Source organism: Channa argus, chromosome 1 (genome assembly GCF_033026475.1).
Source record: "Channa argus isolate prfri chromosome 1, Channa argus male v1.0, whole genome shotgun sequence".
In the NCBI taxonomy this organism is placed as follows: domain Eukaryota; kingdom Metazoa; phylum Chordata; class Actinopteri; order Anabantiformes; family Channidae; genus Channa; species Channa argus.
The window spans coordinates 47,488,976-47,509,144 of NC_090197.1; the positions used below are offsets into that span (position 1 = coordinate 47,488,976).

The 20,169-nt window shown below is 38.1% G+C and overlaps 1 protein-coding gene across 2 annotated transcripts in view; it reads left to right on the forward strand.

Annotated features, from left to right (window-relative positions):
* LOC137140002 (heterogeneous nuclear ribonucleoprotein L-like) overlaps positions 1–20,169 on the forward strand; it is a 53,405-nt gene that overhangs the window by 8,203 nt on the left and 25,033 nt on the right. For both annotated transcript variants that reach the window (XM_067528007.1, XM_067528014.1), the window contains exon 2: positions 19,105–19,223. In XM_067528007.1, the coding sequence (XP_067384108.1) occupies positions 19,105–19,223 (119 nt within the window). The remainder of the gene's footprint in view (positions 1–19,104; positions 19,224–20,169) is intronic.

The following is a 20,169-nucleotide window of genomic DNA, read 5'->3' on the forward strand; positions in this document are numbered from 1 at the left end:
TTATACCAGTTAGATCAGAATCTGATATTAGGATTGATTAATTAGCCAACACTTACATGCTATGAAAGAGTTTTGTTTTTTTTTAATGATTATTATTTTGTACACCAAAATCACTGTATATCAGTGAGGAATGGCTACATAACAAAATCTCCTGTCTGCAGCACAAAAAACAGCCTCTTAACTTGAATCAACTCCACTGAGTCTGAACACAAATTGAACATTATCACCTTTATGAAGGAGGATTTACTGCAGGACTGTTGGATTAGACTGACTTAGTTTGAGTCCAATAAATTTAAATCAATTTTATTTATCCATATCTACAACAGTAAAGTCACCAAATAGACTCAATGATGTGTCCTTAATGAAATGGAAACTGTTTGATGAAGTTAAACAAGATTGAACATGAAATCAGTCCCTATCACTGATCCCTTGCTGCTTATGGAGACTCACTGCTGACAGTTACAGTTGCTACACGGTCCTGCCTGGTTTGGGACTGACTGTCTCAGAGTCCACCAGAACCTGAGGCACATTAGTTTGAACAGTTAGTGCATTAAGTGCAGCATATCCACCTTTTTCTAATTTCCAGCTTTAGGTGGATGTAAGCTAATGTGTTCATAGCAGTTAGCAATTAATCAACAAGATTGTTGTGGGGAACACAATAAAAGGTACATGGAGAACTGTGGGCACAGCTGAAATGATTGCTTTTCTGGTCGTTTCTGATCTATTAATGAATGTTTGGATAATTTCCTCTCATAGATTGTTAATTTGCTGAGCATTTTTATGCGGGTACCCGACTAAGCAGTGATGATGTCCGGTTGAGTTAAGGAGTAATGTTGACTTTACCTGAGCTGTCTGATCCCTCTGCTGCAGACAGGGACACTTGGCTGAGCTCCGTCCTCGCTCAGACTCAAAGGGAAGAAGCTGCCTCCACAGGTTTATTGTCATATTCACCAATCTCCGTGGGCTCTTTAAGAATTCATATCCGGTGATTTCAGAATACAGATATTTATATTTTTGTGCTCTAGTTAACTTTAAAAACTATATCTATCTATCTATCCCTGTGAGCTCATTTTATTTATTGTCCCAAAATTGTTAATTTCTAGCCCAACTTGCAACGCGTCAACTCGTTTTCTAAATCTAAATATTTTTGTAATCGATCACATCAGTGCGTGACCACTTACATTTAAGCGGAGTTGACACAGATCTAACAAACTTTTAACTTTTTTACAGTTTGTTTATTAGTTTATTTGTGATAATTTACATAATTTTTACAGTCAAAGAGTGGTACAAATACAGGTTGCTGTCTTAGTTCATTATAAAATAAAAAAGTTGAGGTTCTTTCAACTGTAGCAGAGTTTTGTCTTTCAGGAGGGAGAGGTTTAAAGGCTGTGTTTTTGTGTTTTTTAATGCACCTTTCAGTTTTGTTTTAACCAGACATAGCATCAATCAGTGCTAAACAATCAGCTACTGTCATTCTACTGCATGAATGTACACTTCTAAACAGATATTTTGCCACATTCACACAGTATAGTAGATTTAAATGGCAGCTGCAGCTCATGTCTGTAAATATTGGTGAAGGACACGTGATTTAAGTTACGTCAATATGACAAAACAGGATGAACGCTATGTAGTGCGGATCAACGTGATTATTGCTTCATGGAGTTATGGTTAACAGGTAGAACAATATCAAATGAATGGTCTTTGGTGGACACTTTAAGATTAAACATGCTGCCTGCAGTGTAACCTGACTTTAACAAATTTGTGGCAGGGTGAGACAGAAATCAATTCAATACCTTTCGGCTTAGCCCTTCAGGGTTTGCCACAGTTGAACCTGTTCCACATGTAGGATTTGGCATGAGTTTTTACACAGGGGCCACAGCTGGTCTGGTGGGATCAATGTTGGAGAAACACTACAGACAGTCACTATTTTTCACTTGCCCGATTGGGCAACTGCATGCAACTGCACTTGTCCAATCACTTTTTAGCTGCCTAAGTCAAGTGGGCAAGCAGGCATGTGTTAATGTCAAGGCCTGAGTATGGACCTTAACAAAATAACAAAAAAATCTGTCCCCCAACAGTTGCATGTCTTGCATGTCATGCTGCTTACCCATTTGTCACCGGTATGAGGCATTCTTAAAAATTACATTTTAGTTGCATTCATATCTTTATCAACAACTATTTCAACTTTTACTGTGCATTAAACATTACTGTTGAGCTCATGTGTTAGCTGCTTTCATCTTATTTTCTTTAAATGAATAGTTCAAATGTTTTCATTTCATTTTAAGCAGCATTTCGATTTCAGCAGAATTACCCCTCAGTACAGTGATCAATGTTTAATCAACATATGCTTCATTATTGCTAACACGTACCAGATATCTCAACTTTGCACTGAAAATGCTAGCTGATTGAAAATGAGGAACTGGCTTTTCACTCCCCTCTTGAGTGTGGCTGTTACTATTAACAGTTTTTAGTATAGCCTTCGTGACACAAACAAATAATTTGCTTTATGCTTCATTAGATAGTTATAGATGTTTTCACTGACCATAGATAAAGCTTTTTTAAAGTATCGTACCTACTGTCAAACAAGGAGAAGTTGTGTACTTCGGTGGTTTTGCTGCATGTAGCACTTGGTGCCTTGAATTAAATGGTTTGCTAAAGAATCATTACATTAAGGACCCTATCATTTTGGCCCATGCCTTTTTCATTTGTTGTATTACTTAAAATATTCACCTGTATCAAATGTTAAAAGTCTTATGTCAAAATGTCTCATTTTTATTAAGTAATAATCAATGGATAATAATGGATGCCTATTACTGTACTTTTGACCCTTATTTTGTTTGATTTTTTGTGGAAGGGTACCAACAATTAATCCATAAGTCAAGAGAGGGCTGGACAAAATATATTTGATTAATTTGCATCTTTGTTTTTGAAAAAATGCCTAAGCCAAAAAAAGTCAACATTAGTTTTTTCACTGCTATCACTCAAGCAGAAAGCCAAATTGTACTGTGAAGTTATGACAGCTGTCATTGTAACAATTAATTAATAGCAAAGAAAGGTAGTCATGCTTACTTTTTGAAATGAAAATGTCCGACATCCCACCAAATCCCTCTATTTCTTGGCTTTGTGTATGGGCTTTACATTAAAAGAAATTCATAGAAGTCATAGCATTAACCACCTGTTAGGAACTATTAGTGTGTGACGGTGTACTGCTGTGCCATTGTATCCAGGCCATTACAGAGTGTGAGTCACCATGTTCCAACACTACAGGCCTTAGTGTTGCCACTGAGTAGGGCTTTTTTTTAATTATTGTTGCAAAACTGCAATGTTTGCAATATGTAAAAAGTGAACTTTTCTAGAGATATTTTATTATTAATTTTGCATACATGGCCTTGGTTGGCCTTGGCCCATAGTTTTATCCCATTTTTATATCATGTTTTGTCTTAAGTTTATGTATTAAAAAAATCACCTAAAATCGCAAATCATCCACTACATCGAAATGTAATTTTTTTGCCTCTAACGCCCAATGATGTGTCAAAGACATTAGATAGGCTCTAGATGGAGATGAATCTGTTTTGTTTATGCAGATATGTGCAGAGATATATAACTAACAGTGTTGGTTATTTCACAGAGAAGTGATCAGTGGTAGGATGTAACTTATACATCTGGCTATCATTGTCAACTCCACTGTTAGTTCACAGTTTCCCTTCTCCATGTCTCACCAATACAGGATGCAGGGGTATGAGAGTGCTACATTCACCCACACATAAGAGTCCTGAGTGAACGTTATCACCTTGCTGTGTATTTTCACATACTCAACTACGCATCAACACACAAGCACACACTTAGTTACACACACATTACCTGATCATTAAAGGGTATTTAAGAAGATGGATTGGCTTGTTATAGATTTATCCAACTTTTAATGTCAGACAGTCAGACAGTTGCACTAAAATATAGCTATCCTCCTGCAAAGTGTGCAGTTTACCTTTTAAACTGAACGATGATAAAGAACACAAGAAAGTGAATTTTTTTAAAACACTTAACTTTACAAGTATTAAACTATTATCTTTAATAAATCAATTTAATTAAGTGTATTTCTTTCAATAATAAACATTACAACTTCATTGAAGCATAAATGAAATTCTTTTTATCATTCCATAGTGAATATAAGATGCCAGTTTCCATGCATGCTCAGAATCAATACTAAATGACAAATCAATAACTCAATAAATATGTCAGGTGGAATATATCAGGTGGTTCAATCCCCGGTTGAACCCGGTTAAAGTGTCTTTGGGCAAGACACTGAACCATAATAGCCCTTTCCCATCCCCACCTGTGCAGTGCCATTCCAAGCCCGGTCAGGAAGGGCATCCGGCGTAAAAACTGTGCCAAATCAACATGCAGACAATTATGCACTGTGGCAACCCTGAACTCATGTGATAAGCTGAAAGGACAAAATAAATAAATAAATAAAAATCCATCAGAGAAGTAAAAGAAAGTAGTAAGTAAAAGAAGTATAGAGGTAATGTTATGTTTTTTTTCTCTGATGGATTTGCACTTACCCACTGATCATCCATAACATTAATACTACTAGTCCTAATAATATCATGGAGGACGAGGCATGGCAGCATGGCTACTGTGTACAGAGGTAGTAGAAGTACACAAACTCAATACAAAAGTAAAGGTACTCCATTAAAAAGGGGTTAACCCATAATGATAATTCAGCATCTTTTTGTTCATAATATTTTTATTAAAACCCTATCATATTTTTATGAAACAAATCACCATATGGTGTTAATGTTGTATCTGATTAGTGTAATTTAGCCCATATTTTAATACAATTTGCACCATTCCATGCATTAAATGCTCTCTCTCAGTAGCTGGTTAAGAATGAATGTAAATGTTCTAATATCATTCTACCATAGAAAATTAAAGGCCTCTAATAGAAGAATGCCATGTTTTTCTTCCAACAACCTGAGCATATTACAACATTTTCTTGAAAAAGATCTTTTCATAAAAAAAATACCTACACAGATCCTCTAAAATATCTGTTTATTATTATTTTGTATTACAAAAAGCTATCTTGACATTCTGTATACATTACAAAATCCCATATCTCAGATCCAAAATAAAATTGACACTATTATGTAAAGTGCCTTGAGATGACTTTGTTGTGAAATGGCAATATATAAATAAAGTTGAATTAAATTAAACAAATCTTAATAAAAAAGCTTTTTAAGAAAACACATTTCCCTATTAGCAACTGATTGTGAATAATCAAATTTATACAAAAAACAGCTTTTACTAAATGAGCCTTTTTAGCAAACGTCAGTGTGGGAGACTTTGAGCTTTCTCACTTTCTCAATTTCAGCTAGTGTTGACACTGCATTTACTTCCCTTTCACTAACATTTTCTGAGAGATACCTTTTGGTTAAAGTTTCTCTGTAGCTGTTTTCTGTTAGTTCTAAATAATAGTTTGTGAAGGCTTATAGACAAAGGTGTAGTAGTTTATGGTGTCCCTGAATTCATGACATTTGCAGCTTATATTTATTTGCACTTCTTGCATGTGACCAGATCTCTAACGTGGAAAGTTTCACCTTGTCAATTCTGCTAGTAGAATATTTCTGTAGCACAATGTAATGAAAAATGTTTTAGTGCTGAGATTGTAAAGTGCCAGCCAATTTTGGACTATTTGAATTTTTACAGACTGTAATTCTTCACAACAAAAATTTGTGCTGTCTTTTATTTTGAACCTGAGGTATATTGTTAATAATTATTACCATTAGATTATTTGGTATAGCTTTACATGTCAATTCTGATCAGACGTCCTGAACAAACACTCCCATTCGATTTGTTTTTAAGTACCCAGTAATTTCAGTTAACTTTGAACAGATTACTTTTTGTAAATTGTAATGATTTCTATTTTATTGATAATTTTAATGATCTACATTATTTCGACCAAACACGGTCATAAAGTTATTATTTATCAAGACCAATTCAAGAGTCAAAGAACTTTATTGATCCCACAGGGAAATTGTGTTGCTTTGGTACAGCTGCTCTCCTGATCTTTTCCACCCCTCTGCTTTTTACCAGCTTGGCGACTTCTTGCTGTTTTCATTCTTAATTGATCGGGGACGTATAAAGTCTGAACTAAACTTAAATTCCCGGTCTGCTGCAGCCAGATCAGCTGTTCCCAACTGTAAACAAATGCTTGGAACAGCTGCTGCGCTGGTCAAAGCTTGAAACAATAAAAGTTCACAGATGATACAAAAAATAAAATTAAACTCCTTCCTACCACATGGTTAGAAAGCTGGGTACTTTACTATACTAAGAAATGGGAAGAATAGGTTAAGGAATAGAGAATAGAATAGGGATGAATAAAGTTTAAAGAAATATAAATGGTAAATGGTCTGCACCTATATAGAGCTTTTCTACCTATTGCTACTCAAAGCGTTTTACACTGTTTCTCATTCACTCTTCACACACACACACCGATTGAGGAGCTGCCATGCTGCTGGTTTACTCTTACCGATGCAATTAAGTTGGGGTTCAGTGTCTTGCTCAAGCACACATGTGACTGGAGGAGCCGCGGATTAAACCAACCCTTGGATTGGTGGAAGACTGCTCTACCTCCTGCACCACATTCACACCAAAAGAAGAAGAGCAACCGCAACAGGCTGCGACTTAGCTCACTGACAGCTTTCCATTTCACATATTTTAGTAACTTAAGAAATTTCAGTTCGACATATGTGGCTCACCAAGCTATCTTAAACTTATTAGGGATGTTCTTTCAAGCTGCCCTTAAGTTTATCTAAATTTATCAGAGCAACAAGTCAAATGTCTATTCTTTGAATGTAGTTTCATGCCGTTTTCATAGCTAAGTAGTCCTTTGAACATGGTTTTAAGATTTGCTTGTTAATCCTGGATGACATTATCTTAAATAACAGTGTGTTCTTCATTTGAAATAAAGGCAATCCCAGTAGAAAGTTGAAACCGTTTAATATTAAAAATAGATGAGGACTGGAGCCACAGGATAATTTCAGTTTGGTGTTTTATTAACTCGCCTTGATGCTCAGTGGGAGGAGATATATAGTGCCACAGTGGGAATGCCAGTCCAACTACACACTGCAAACTTTGTGCCAAAAATAAATGCATGTGTGTTTTACCACCCACCTGCTAATAAAAAGTTCTGCTCAGTGCCATTTTTTTCTATTTTGTTTTGGGTCAGATCTTTCATGAAATCATAACATCTTCCTTAACATCTCATAACAATGCTTTCCACTTCTGTTTTATGTAATCTGCCAGTTGATGTTTAGGCAGATTTTCTGGTTACATTTTGTGTATCATCTGTGGTTATGTGCACATCAAAAGTGTTGTTTTGATTCATTAGTTAGAGTTCTTTCTCAAAATCAAGACTGAAGACTAAAAAACAGTGTCTACATCCATTAAACTTTAGCTTACTCTTTACTGATAACTCACTCAGAACCGTCCATGCCTATCCCATCTCTCCATGTCTCCATAAAAAACACCAGGTAACCAGGGCAACAGCTGCACACTCCAGCTACTATTATTGAACATGGTAAAAGTAACACATGGAGTTCCAGTTTTAATTATAACAGGCAAACATTAGGGATGTCCTTACCCGATACGAACTATTGGTCTCACCACTGATCTAGGTCTTTAGTAATATTAGCTAAAATACAGCCTATCGAGTTCTGATCCATATTTAGGTTTTCTGTCATGCATTTGAGCATATGATTAGTCCGAGGGGGCAACACTTGCGAAACACTATTGACCAATGCTCCCTGAATGCATTCCTACTGATGGCCTGCTCACACTAAAATCCAATAAATCGCTTTTCTCAACACAGCATCAGACAGACTTGCTAAGACAAGTCAGGCTTATTCTGATCTGATCATGATTATCCTACTGAAGCGCTGACAGCAAGATGGAATGATTAGATGAAACAGCAGAACAAGGAAAAGCTTATTTATCAAAAACAGTGTGGTAAGTTTATAGTTAGTTTTTCATTTTTAACCAGTTCTGATGCTGCTTTTCATGGTTAAAATGACCAACATGGTTCCAGCATTATTAATGGACATGTTGCATGAGGAACTTATTGGTTAATGAAGTCTTTTTTATTGTCCTCTCATGTTTCAGTCAAATTCTCCTGCTTATTCTTCTCATTTATCTAAATAATTCAAGATAATAAAATGTCATTTTTAAATTTTTTGTATTTTTAGATCCTAAAAATAGTGTGTCAGGTCATGTCAGTTGGCAGATACACATACAGTTATGAACATTTGCTGTATCAGTCGATACCTAATACTAAAGATATCAGATTGGTATCAGATCCAAAACATTGTTTAGAGTAAAAATGTATTTCTTTATTGTACATAAATTTCTATGATGGCATTTAATGGCTGGTGGTTGTGGAACATTCTATGGAAAACAAAACAACAGTAGTGAAGAAGGGAAAAAGTGTTTGTTTAAAATCATCAGAAATCCAATCAAGAAAACTAAGAATTGATCACAAAACAGCATGTATGTGTTGATGGTTGTTACAGTGTGTAAGCTTCCTTTTAAAAAGGTACCGTTAGTGTGACCGTGAGTCAGCACTGTATGGTGTAATTTTTGTTTCCTTCCTAGCAGCATCAATTACAACACCAAATGTTGCACAACTACTCAAACTCATGGTTTGTTATTGAAGAGAAACAACATATCAGTTCTGTAAACTAAGTGCAAACTAGGAGCAGTTTTAGTGTTTTTGTGTGAGCTGATAACTAAGAACATGATTTCATGTCAGGTTGAGAACAGTGAGAAGATGGCGGCTGTTCAGTGGGTGTTTTGTAGCTGCAGCAGAGAGGGAGAGATGATATTTCCAGACTGCCCTGCTGTGTTGAATAGAGTCAGCCCTTTTGTAGAAACTGTGTTACAAACAATCATACACCCTATGTGATCATTGCATTATTTATATAATACACTTAAAGATGTAGAAATGTATATTGTTATGAGAGAAATGTCTCCTCTAAAGTTACTGCCTATTTAGTTTTTAAAAGCAGTACATTCAATAGTCCTATCCCTAAAGTATGTCGCAGATTAGCATGAATGTCAGACATCTGGACACAGAAAGTGTCTAACCTTCTCTTAAAGAGAAAGAAGCATTAGTTACCTTCTCTAGTGGAAATTCTGTTTCACTGAACACAACCATCAGTGATGACACACAAGATTTTAAGGGCGTTTTTTTCTCTTTAAAAATTTGTCTGGTTTTAAATCAAAGCATAGTAAAAAGTGCATTATCAAAAAATTAATAATTATATTCTCTTGGCCAGAGATGCCAGGGATTTAGTTCTCTTGGTGCTTTAAGATTTCACTGTTGCCAATGATACAGTGGATAATAGAATCCTCTTGTCACGCTGTGGAGTAGTAACTGGGAATTCAAGGTACTGTTCTAATTGGTTTAGGTCATTTTTTTACTAAGTTTTGCTGTTGAAATTGGTGCTTGTTCCTCCCCTTCTATCCCTTTCTCCTGTGGTGTCACCTAAGGGTCAGTTTTTGGTCCAGTCATGTTTTTGTTGTACATGCTTCCTCTGGGGTAAATAAATTTGGCTTCTCTTGCTATTGCCACAGAGATATGTTTCAAATATATTTACCTTTAAAGGCAATGAGAGGCATGTCACTACATTGCATTACATTGTTCGACTGAGATAATTTGACCTTGCTTAACTTTTTACATTCTAGTGAAGTGTGTTGTTTGGTAACTCAGCTTCCATAACTGCCTTTGATAAGGATCTTGGCCTACTGACTCCATACTTCAAGGGGGGATATTTGATAGTGATTTGAGATTTTATAAGCAGATCAACTCAGTTGCAAAGTCGAGCTTTCTATAGCTAAGGTAGTTTCCCTTAAGTCTTTGTTCATTTATTTGGAATAAAAACCTGCATATTGTTGTTTCTCCAATGACGACACTCCATATCTACACTCCCCTCCAAAAGTATTGGAACAGTGAGGAATATTTATTAATAATATTTATGTTTACTGTAGCTTTAAAACATTTGGGTTTTACAGCATAAGATGAATATAAGACAAGAGATTAACATTTCAGCTTTTATTTCCAGGTATTTACATCTGGATCTGTTATACAACTTAGAAGATTGCACCTGTTTGTCTAAACCCACATATTTGTTATGTGAGCAAATGTATTGGAACAGATAGACTTAAAATAGATTAAAGCGAATAAGACTTAATATTAAAAAAATTATGCAAATCCCTTGCAATAACTGCATGAAGCCTGTGACCCATTGACTTAAACAAACATTTGCCTTCTTCTTTTGTGATTTTTTTGGTGAAACCAACAGACAAAATGTTTCTATAGACTACTGAGCTCATTTTGCTGCTGCCATCATGTTTTACATCATCAATGAAGATTAATGAGCTCATCCCAGAAGAAGCCATGCAAGCCCAAGCCATGTGTTTCACAGATGAGCTTACATGTTTGGGATCATCAGCAGATCCTTTCTTATTTGTAACCTTAGCTTTTCCATCACTTTAGAAAGGGTTAATCTTTGTCTCATCAGTCCATAAAGGCTCATGTCTTTACTTTTTGGCAAATTCCAGCCTGGCCTTCATATTCTTCTGGCTAATGAAGGATTTGCATCGTCTGGTGTAGACTCTTTAGTTCTGTTTATAGTCTTCTGTGAACAGTAGATTGTGATACCTCACTCCTGCCATATGGAGGTTGTTTCTTTACAGCTCTCACAATGTTTCTGTTATCATCCAAATGGTTGTACTGGCTATGGCCAATGTTTGTTCAACGGCTCTAATTGATTTTCCATCTTCTCTCAGCTTCAAATTTGGTCTGTTTCTCTCTCTGGTTTTCATGTTGTTACACCTCTTAACTATAAATGCAATTTGAACAGGCAAAAACCAAATCTGAAAATGAGCGTAGACATTCAGTGCTATTTATTGTTTGAATAATCATTGTCAAAACACACCTCAGTCACATGTTTCAATCATTTTGCTCATATAAAAAATGGGTGGTAAACTAAAATGTAATATCATCTAAGTTGTGTATCAGATCCAGGTGTAAATGCCCTGAAATAAAAAATGAAATGTTGATCTCTTGTCTCATATTCCTCTTTTGATGTCAAACCCAAATAGTTTCAGTCTACAGAAAAAATATAGGAATTGGCCTCACTGTTCCAATACTTTTGGAGGGGAGTGTATCTGTGGTTTCAAACCAAACATTTCTAGGGACCTACCCAGGAGTGCATACTATCAAGGGCCTTTTTTTGTTTGAATTTGCACCCCTAGTAGCAATGCTGCAGTGGCAAAAGCTGGCAAATGGCTAGTATGCATTTATGTATTTCTGTATTGAATAAGTCTGTAGACTTTTGTAATATGCAATGAAACAACTTGTCAACTTAACTTTAAAAAAAATTTGCAGTAATGTGTTGCTGAGATGACCGTAATCTCATGTTGAATACTGGATTCCACAATGCTGACATGTAAAAACATTACAGATTTTATATGGAAAAATAAATTAAAATTATTTGGATAAACTGAACACATCTTCTAAATCTAACTGGGTATTTCCTAACATAGAAATAAAGTGTCATAACAGCTATGTTTGCCCATTCATTGCCGAACGAAAGGAAGGTGCGCTTCCTATCTGCATTAGATGCAACTGGAGCTGTTGCACAGCAGCCGAGCTGAGGGAGGACGTTGAAAAGAGATGAACTTTATGCAACTATGCTCTGTCACAGTTCAGCTACAGTTGGTCAAGAGTATTTTGTTCATGGTTGACTGCAAGGTGCCCCCCTCCACCATTATGCATGACAGTAGGTATGAGGTATTGCCAAATTTTGACTTTTGCATCTTGTGGTTTTAGATAAATATTTGCGAAACTCAGTCATGCTTTTGAGTTCTTTTTAGATAGATGACACTTTCTCCTTCCAAACCGTACTTGTTTAGTTGTTTTTTTTAATTGTTATGTCATAACATTTAACTTGCTCAGTAAGGCCTGTAGGGGTCTGATATGTAAGTGTTTGGTCTCTTTGTCACTCCTGGAAAGATTGGTAACTGTCTTGAAAACTTTCCAGTTGTGAATAATCTTTCTCACTGCAGAAAGTTAACCTCCAAATTGCTTGGAAATGGTTTAACTCTATCTGGATAGAGCTGCGGCGACAACAAGACCATAGCTTGTGTCCTTCCCTCTTGGCATTGTGTTAACGCGGCTCTGAATGCTCCAGACCTGCCAAACTGCTTTTATGGAGCTCTGCACATCTGCTGATGATCATTTCATTAAGGATTGATGATTAGTAGCAACTGGCTGCAGCTTTCCCATGGCATGATGAAAAAAGGTTTTCTGAGGTTGTATTTGCCTACTAAGACCTGCTATAATCAGATGATTTTTATTATGTTTTAACAGTAAAATAAAAAAATTAAAGAAGGGGTACTAACTTTTGCAAAAGACTATATGTAAATAATGTACTCAGTACAACACACCGCCAGAACTGCACCTTTACCAGAGGGCAGCTATGTGTGAAAACACCATAGCTGTATGTGTGAACGATGGGTGTACAAATATGAGATGCAAAGTATTTGCCTGTAGCTGGGCTCTGGCAAAGCTGTAGTTTTGGGATACTGTTGTGCCATTTCTTTTGTGGCAGTAGATTGTTTCGAAAAGTTGTTTGACCTGCTAAGTTACATAAGGTGCTAAACACACACATTGTTTATAGATTGTGAAACTTTTTGAAACCTTTTCCTCTTTTTAGTTTAGTTATAATTACTACTTCACAGGTAGTAAACTGACTCACTAACTCACCTTTTGTTTTCACTTGAATCAAAGGGCTCCTGACTGGTTGTGTATAAATCAGGTCACAGTATTTGTTCTAATGCTTGTTTAATGTACATGTGTTGTGGTGTTAATGCACATAATTATTGTGATCTGCCGACTTGGCGTTCACAATAATTATGGCGATCTTGGCGACTGTGGCGCATGAAGGTAGAGCGGTTGTCCACCAATCTCACAGTTGTTGGTTCAATCCACGGCTCCTCCGGTCACATGTCGAAGTGTCCTTGAGCAAGACACTGAACCCCAACTTAGTTGCTCCTGGTGAGTGTTGGCCAGCTGCATAGCAGCTCCCCCATCGGTGTGTGTGTGATTGTGTGTGTGAATGGGTGAAAAAGAAGCAGTGTAAAGTGCTTTGAGTGCCAATAGGTAGAAAAGCGCTATATAAGTGCAGTGCAGACCATTTGATCTTGAGTAGTGTATATGTTTGATAAACATTACACTAGGTTTGCAGTGTCAATTTTTGCGAAGGCATAGTTCTAATCTGTGCCTGCAGGTGGTATTTAGAAATCATAAAATAAAATAAAAACTGCTGTCTGAGTGGCATTGGACATGGCATCTGTTTTTCAACCAGAGCTCACAAAACTTACTCTGGACACTAATCATAGCCCTTATATTGATTAATGAACAGGGCACAGCTAAAAACAGTTGGATCTGGATGTAAGGAGTTGAGATGGAGAAAAGGGGGATTAAAGGTTTCTAAGATTTATCAATATTATGTGTACATGCAGAAGCAATGCTAGTGTGGGGCGACTGTGGGGCAGGAAGGTTGTCCACCAAGCGGTTGTCCACCAATCTCGCATTTGTCGGTTCAATCCCTGGCTCCTCCAGTCACATGTTGAAGAGTCCTTGAGCAAGACACTGAACCCCAACTTACTTGCTCCCAGTGAGTGTTGGCCTCCATCGGTGTTTGAATGTGATTGTGAGGGTGAATGGGTGAATAAGAAGCAGTGTAAAGCGCTTTGAGTGGTAGAAAAGCGCTATATAAGTGCAGACCATTTAACATTTTAGTATATTTAATATAGTGAAACTAGCAGCCTGTTTAACAGAGGCATGTTACTCTCGTGCGTTGTTTTTCATCTCAAAAAATTCAAACGACCCATCCGCACGTATAAATAGATTAAAAGGAACATCAACGTGAAAACGCCAAAGAGGGACAATAGGGGATGGGATAGACTATGCAAGGAAAACAAGATAAGCAGGAGAAAACGGGTTTACAGTTTAAAATAGGAAGAATCTACCAGGAGATAAGCAAGATAAAATAAGAAAATATTGTGAGGATGTCTTGATTCCTATGTCCTATTTTAAGTCCTGAATAATGAATACATAACTGTAAACAAAAACAGCCTTATTGTGTTGATGCACAGGTTTTACCAGCACTGCTGTTCCTTTGTGACTACTGATTTCCTGCTTGCCTTCTTTTTACAATATTCAAGCTGAAACAGTGGGAGACTTCGATCTACTTCAAACCTTCACTTTACTTGTAGAACTCCCCCAGTAACTTAAAGATTCACTTAAACTTAAAGACTAGCTCTTCACATTATATTAGCACCAGGAAAAAGGGTACACTGGTAAAGAATACTGTACACTTAGTGGAAGCTTTATTATTTACATCTTTCTAATATTTGGGCCCAAGCCCGGAACAGCTTGAAATGCTTGTGGCATAGATTTAACAAACTAAAAGATTTCAAAGAGACTGTACTTAATTTTGATATGAATGTATCATACAGTGGCTGTAGGTTTTTTGGCTCCACATTTTATGCTGTAACTCTTTGTTTCCACCACTATGGTGCTCTGACTTTGTGGCATGGTTCATAAGTTGAGAGATTGTGGCTATACCCTTAAGTGAGGGGTTTTATGTTGAGCACACACCAGACACTCTGCAACATATCGGTTAATTTCAGCACTACTCGATGACAAGTAAGTTGTAGGAGAGCCCCAGTTATAGCGCTTGAGATTGACGTGTGGCTGGAACAAACAGCAAATTCACAGGGAAGTTGCTAGGGACAGGGCGTGGCTAATGTCCTCAGCTCCTACCACCCTTCACCTGGGTGGCTGGGGTTGCAGAGCCTTTTAAATGTCTTTTAAATGTTTGACCTGGTGAGAGTGCTTCAGGGTTGTCATTTTTAAACCTAGTAGGTAGGCAATGTTTAGGTTAAACATGGAAAAAAAACACACCCTGCCTAGCTTGGTGTGAGTTAATTTTTTCTGGCAAAACAAATACTTAAGAGTTTTCTGATCAGGCCAAATCACAAATGTTTTTTATTTGCCTTCAGCCACTATTGCAAAGCCAATGTAATGGCTTGTAGGTCACTGTTGCCAAAATCATAGTTATGTTAAGAAGGTGATAACTTGAGGGAAATCCGATTCAGAAAACTGTTAACTGTCAGACACAGTTAAAAACACTTAACTAGGAATTTCTCTTGGTGTCAGTTGCAAACACATAATCTAAAATAGAAAGTTAAAATGCAAAGGTGTGACACAAAAAATATAAGGTATGTACACAAGGATAATATAAAATAAAAAAATAAATTGAGAAGCTATATATAGAAAAAGTGAGTGTGCAATGGGAGGTAGTACAACTTCGTAAAAGTGACTGTGGTGGTTATCTAGGGGGGATTTGGGCAGAATTCAGGCTGACTGCAATAGTCAACTGTTTTTGTGGCATGAAGTCACAGAAAGATTTTGTTTCTGGGACGAGAGGGCCAGCTGCGATCCTGGCTGCCTGTTTCCAGTACAGCTCCTGGAGAGATGGCCTTAGCTGCAGCAAACCAGACTGTGATGGAGGATGTGAGAATGGATTTGATGAAGTTCACTGACATCCTCACAGGAAGTACAGCCTCGTCTGAGCCTTCTTGGTGAGGGAGCTGATTTTCTGGTTCCACTTGAGCTCTTGGGTAATGGTGGTGCCCAGGAAGTGGAACGACTCGACAGATGTCACCAGAGTGTTGCAGAGGATGACAGGACTGGAATTGAGTCCTTCCTGAAATCCTGAAATCCACTATCATCTCCACTGTCTTGTGTTGAGCGCCAGGTTGTTCATTCTGCACTATGACACCAGTAGGTCCATCTCATTCCTTTAGGTCATCTTTTCTCCATTAGGGATGAGGCCAATCATGGTGGTTTCATCTGCAAATTTCAAGAATATGACAGACTAATGAAAGATGTGCAGTTGTTGGTACACATGGAGTGCATACAGTGCACCCAGAAAGTATTCACAACCTTGAAGCACCTTTAGCACCAATTACAGCCTCACGTCTTTTTGATTATGTTGCTACAAGCTTGGCACACCTATTTTTGGTCAGTTTCTCCCATTCTTCTTTGCAGTACCTTTGAAGCTCCATCAGGTTGAATGGGGAGCCTTGGTGCACAGCCATTTTCAGATCTCTCCATAGATGTTCAATTGGGTTCAAGTCTGGGCTGTGGCTGTACTATTCAATGACATTCACAAAGTAGTCCCGTAGTCACTCCTTTGTTATCTTGGCTGTGTGCTTAGGGTCTTGGTCCTGTTGAAAGATGAACCGTCACCCCAGTCTGAGTTCCAGAGCGCTGTGGAACAGCTTTTTATCATGACATTTATACAAAGTGTCATGTCTGGAGGAAAGGCCGAAGAGTTCAATCTTTGTTTCATCAGACCGTAGAATTTTGTTGCTCATGGTCTTAGAGTTCTTAGAATCCTGAGTAGTGGTTTCCATCTGGCCACTCTACCATACATGTCTGATTGGTGGAGTGCTGCAGAGATGGTTATTCTTCTGGATGGTTCTCGTCTCTTCATAGAGAAATAATGGAGCTCTTTCAGTGTGACCATCGGGTTTGTGGTCATTTCCCTGAGCCCTTCTCTCTCGATCGCAGTTTGGCTGGCCGGCCTTCTCTAGGAGGAGTCCTGGTTCCAAACTTCTTACATTTATGGATAAAGGAGGCCACTCTACTCATTAGGACCTTAAATGCTGCAGTCATTGTTCTATACAACATCCTGGTATAGGATCCTGTGGATTCCAGATTCTGGAGAATGAAGTGGAGGGCCATGCTTACAGTGTCGTCTACAGAACTTTTGGCTCTGTAGGGGAACTGTTGTGGGTCCAGAAGGGGGTCTGTAATGTCCTTGAGGTGGGAGAAGAGGAGGAGCTCAAAAAACTTCATGAACACAGAAGTCAGAGGTCTGTAATCATTAACTCCCGCAATCCTCGCCTTTTTAGGGGCTGGTATGATGGTTGAGGCTGGCACATGGCAGGTCTCCAGAAAGGTGTTAAAAATGTCTGTGAACACTGGAGACAACTCCCTTATTGATAGGCAGAGGTGTGAGGGGCGGTCGGGAGGGGGTGAAGCTGTGTGGGTGATACAGGTGTGGCAGTGGAGGAGGTTTTGCTGCTGGTCATTGGCTGATGGGGGGTATCAGATCGGTCCAATTGTCTTTCAAAGTTGACTCATTTAAGCTGTTGGCCAGGTGCCGGTAATTTAAAAAGTGGTGGGGAGAGCTGTAGTCTTGTAGTTCTCGATTGACTTAAGCCTTTTCCAGACAGAGGCAGAGTCGTTGGGTAGTTGCGTAGTCATTGAGAATTGCTTTTCCATTCTTTCACCATGCGCATTTAGTTCTGCTCACCTCCTTGCTAAATCTGTACTTACGTAGCCTCTCTGTTTTTTCTTTGTCTCCACGTCTGAATGCAGCCTCTTTCTCAGACCTCAGCTGTCTAAGTTTAACTGTGAACTAGGGTTTGCCATTGTTATAACTCACCCTGGTGCTTTTTGGAATAATACTGTCCTCAAAGAGGTTAATGTAGGATGTCACATTGTAAGTGTACTCAGCCTTCTTTTATGGTCCACTTTGATGTCCTCACACCATGTTTTCAGTGTTTTAATTTCTGCATGTATGCTGGAATCCAATCCACCATGATGTGGTTGAACTGGCACAGTGCAGCGCGAGGATGGGTACTATAGTACCGCTGATGGTGGTGTAGCAGTGGTCAAGGACATCCCCCTCTCCAAGTTCCCCTTTATCACATTAAAGTTATTGGGATAAAATGGCACCCAAAATCAGAACCATTCACCTCAACAAGAAATTGTTGCTGGGATCAGGTATGATGAGGATTGGTGCAGAGATGAATCTTGGCGGTTTTGGTCTCCACAGTCCCTTTTAAACAGGGTTTTGCATGACATTATCCATTGGAGCACTACACCCACACAGTTGTAGTTCCAGATTAAGGGTCTGGGGTTGGCTATTCAAAGAATTGCATGTGTCTTTTTGGGATCCATGGCAATGCTGCCTGCAGAGGTGATGCAGGAATGGTCTCTAGATTGGTCTCCAAGTTGGTCTCCTGAAGTTTATAACAGCTTCAGGACCTCTTCATGTCTCTCTGGATGTCCTCCAGGCGAACATAGGCATGTTTTGAATTTATGAAATATCAACCCAGTCGTTGTGATTCCTGGTTGTTCTTTTTGAACAGGAACAACCAGCTGAAGTGTGTTTGTAGCGGAGGCCAAGCTTGAGACTAACATTTGTATCTTTCTTCATCATTTTTAGGTTGTACCATGTCTAAAAAACATTTTCAACCCCAGAAATGTGCTGGTAACTGTCATTCTACCCCTTACAGAAGCTGATCTCGGTAGTTTATACTGTCATTAAAACTAAACAATATCCCTGAATCTTGCTACTTTTTCTCTTCTTGTCATAAGTGAGCCTGTCACTTGCTTTCGGGGACTTCATGAAAGTAGGGTGAGTAGGTTGTCAGCATGTTAGGGAGGTTTTGCGGGACAGTACAGAACATCTTATCTTACGTCAACATCTTATAAATAAGTATCAGAAATGTATTTTTTTATTTTTAGGCTTTATTTTGGCTGATAACGATCCTTTAATATATGCATGGATAGGCATAAATACTATATAATTTCTATAATAATTTCGACTTATCTAGTGAAAAGACTTGTTGATAATATTAGCCAGCTGACATCTCAGTGAGTTGCACATTTTACCCACTTACATTAGTTCAGTGTTTCACAGCCAGAAAAACACTGATATGTACCATCACATCCTTCACTGTTACATAAACAAAATGTAGTCTAATGTTCACCTGGCTACTGATCCAGAGCAGGCATTCAGACAGAAAACTGCACTGCATTGAAAAACAGATACTGCTGAGGCCAAATGTATGTGCTTTACATGTGTTTTTATTTGATTGGCATTGGAGCCCATTTGCTGCATGTCATCACATTGCATTGTTGCTAAATATGTAACTTTGGTTCTCTGGGTATTGCAGGATAATGGCGAAGACTCCCATCGCATCTCTCCCAGTCCTGTGGTCCATGTGAGGGGTCTGTGCGAGGCTGTGGTGGAAGCAGACCTGATAGATGCCCTGGAAAAGTTTGGGGCCATATGGTGAGACATCAATGATATTTGTGTGTTTGTGCACGTGCACTGTGTGTGTGTGAGTGTGTTTGTGTGTGAGAGAGAGAGAGAGAGAGAGAGACAAGACAGACTGAGTGTGTAAGTGAAGCTAACCTGGCTATTGATACAGGTCTCCTTTACATAATGTGTCTTTACTTGTGTGTATCTCCAAACCTCCAAATCCTGTTTTTTGGTTGTTGGTGTCTAAATGATCGCTTAAATGGTAAATGGTCGCTTATATGGTGTCTGTAAGAGATACACCTTAGATTGCAAGAACTTTATTCATCCTACAGGGGAAAATGCTTTGCCTTGTTCTAGCTGCTTTCTCTTCAACAACACATGAAAAGGGTAGGATTCACACCAAGGAAAAGATCCACATCAACACAAATACAAAAACAGAAGAGTAAAATAAAGAACATAATACTATCTGCTTTTATTAGCCAATAAATGTAATCTTATTGTTTTTGTAGTCGTTTCTGTAGAGATGGAAAAGGTACAAGAATCTTAATGAATAGGTGACATACTACAAAAAATAAATACAAATCAAGCCCAACAAACTTGCCCTATACCACCAATTTCCCTTTTGGGGCTACAGTCTATAAAGCATAACACATTATCTGTCCTTAAACCCTTATAGTGGAAGAAAATGCTCAATAAAGCCTTCAGTGACAAAAAAGGGAAGAAACCTTGTTGAGAGAGAGTTGAGGTCTTAAAACAAAACAATTGAGTAATCAAATCTGAATGCAACAAAAAAAAGAATCAGCAGTTGTAGTGATTTTAGATAAAAAATTCTCAGCTCCTGCAGTAGTCAATAGTTACCTAACTGTTGTTAAACTGTTTGGGTTGGGTCAGACTAAAGACTAGCATCTCGGGTTTTGACATTTATCTTGATTTTGCAGCAGGAAATTCTGTGACATCCAGTTTTTTACTGCAGAGA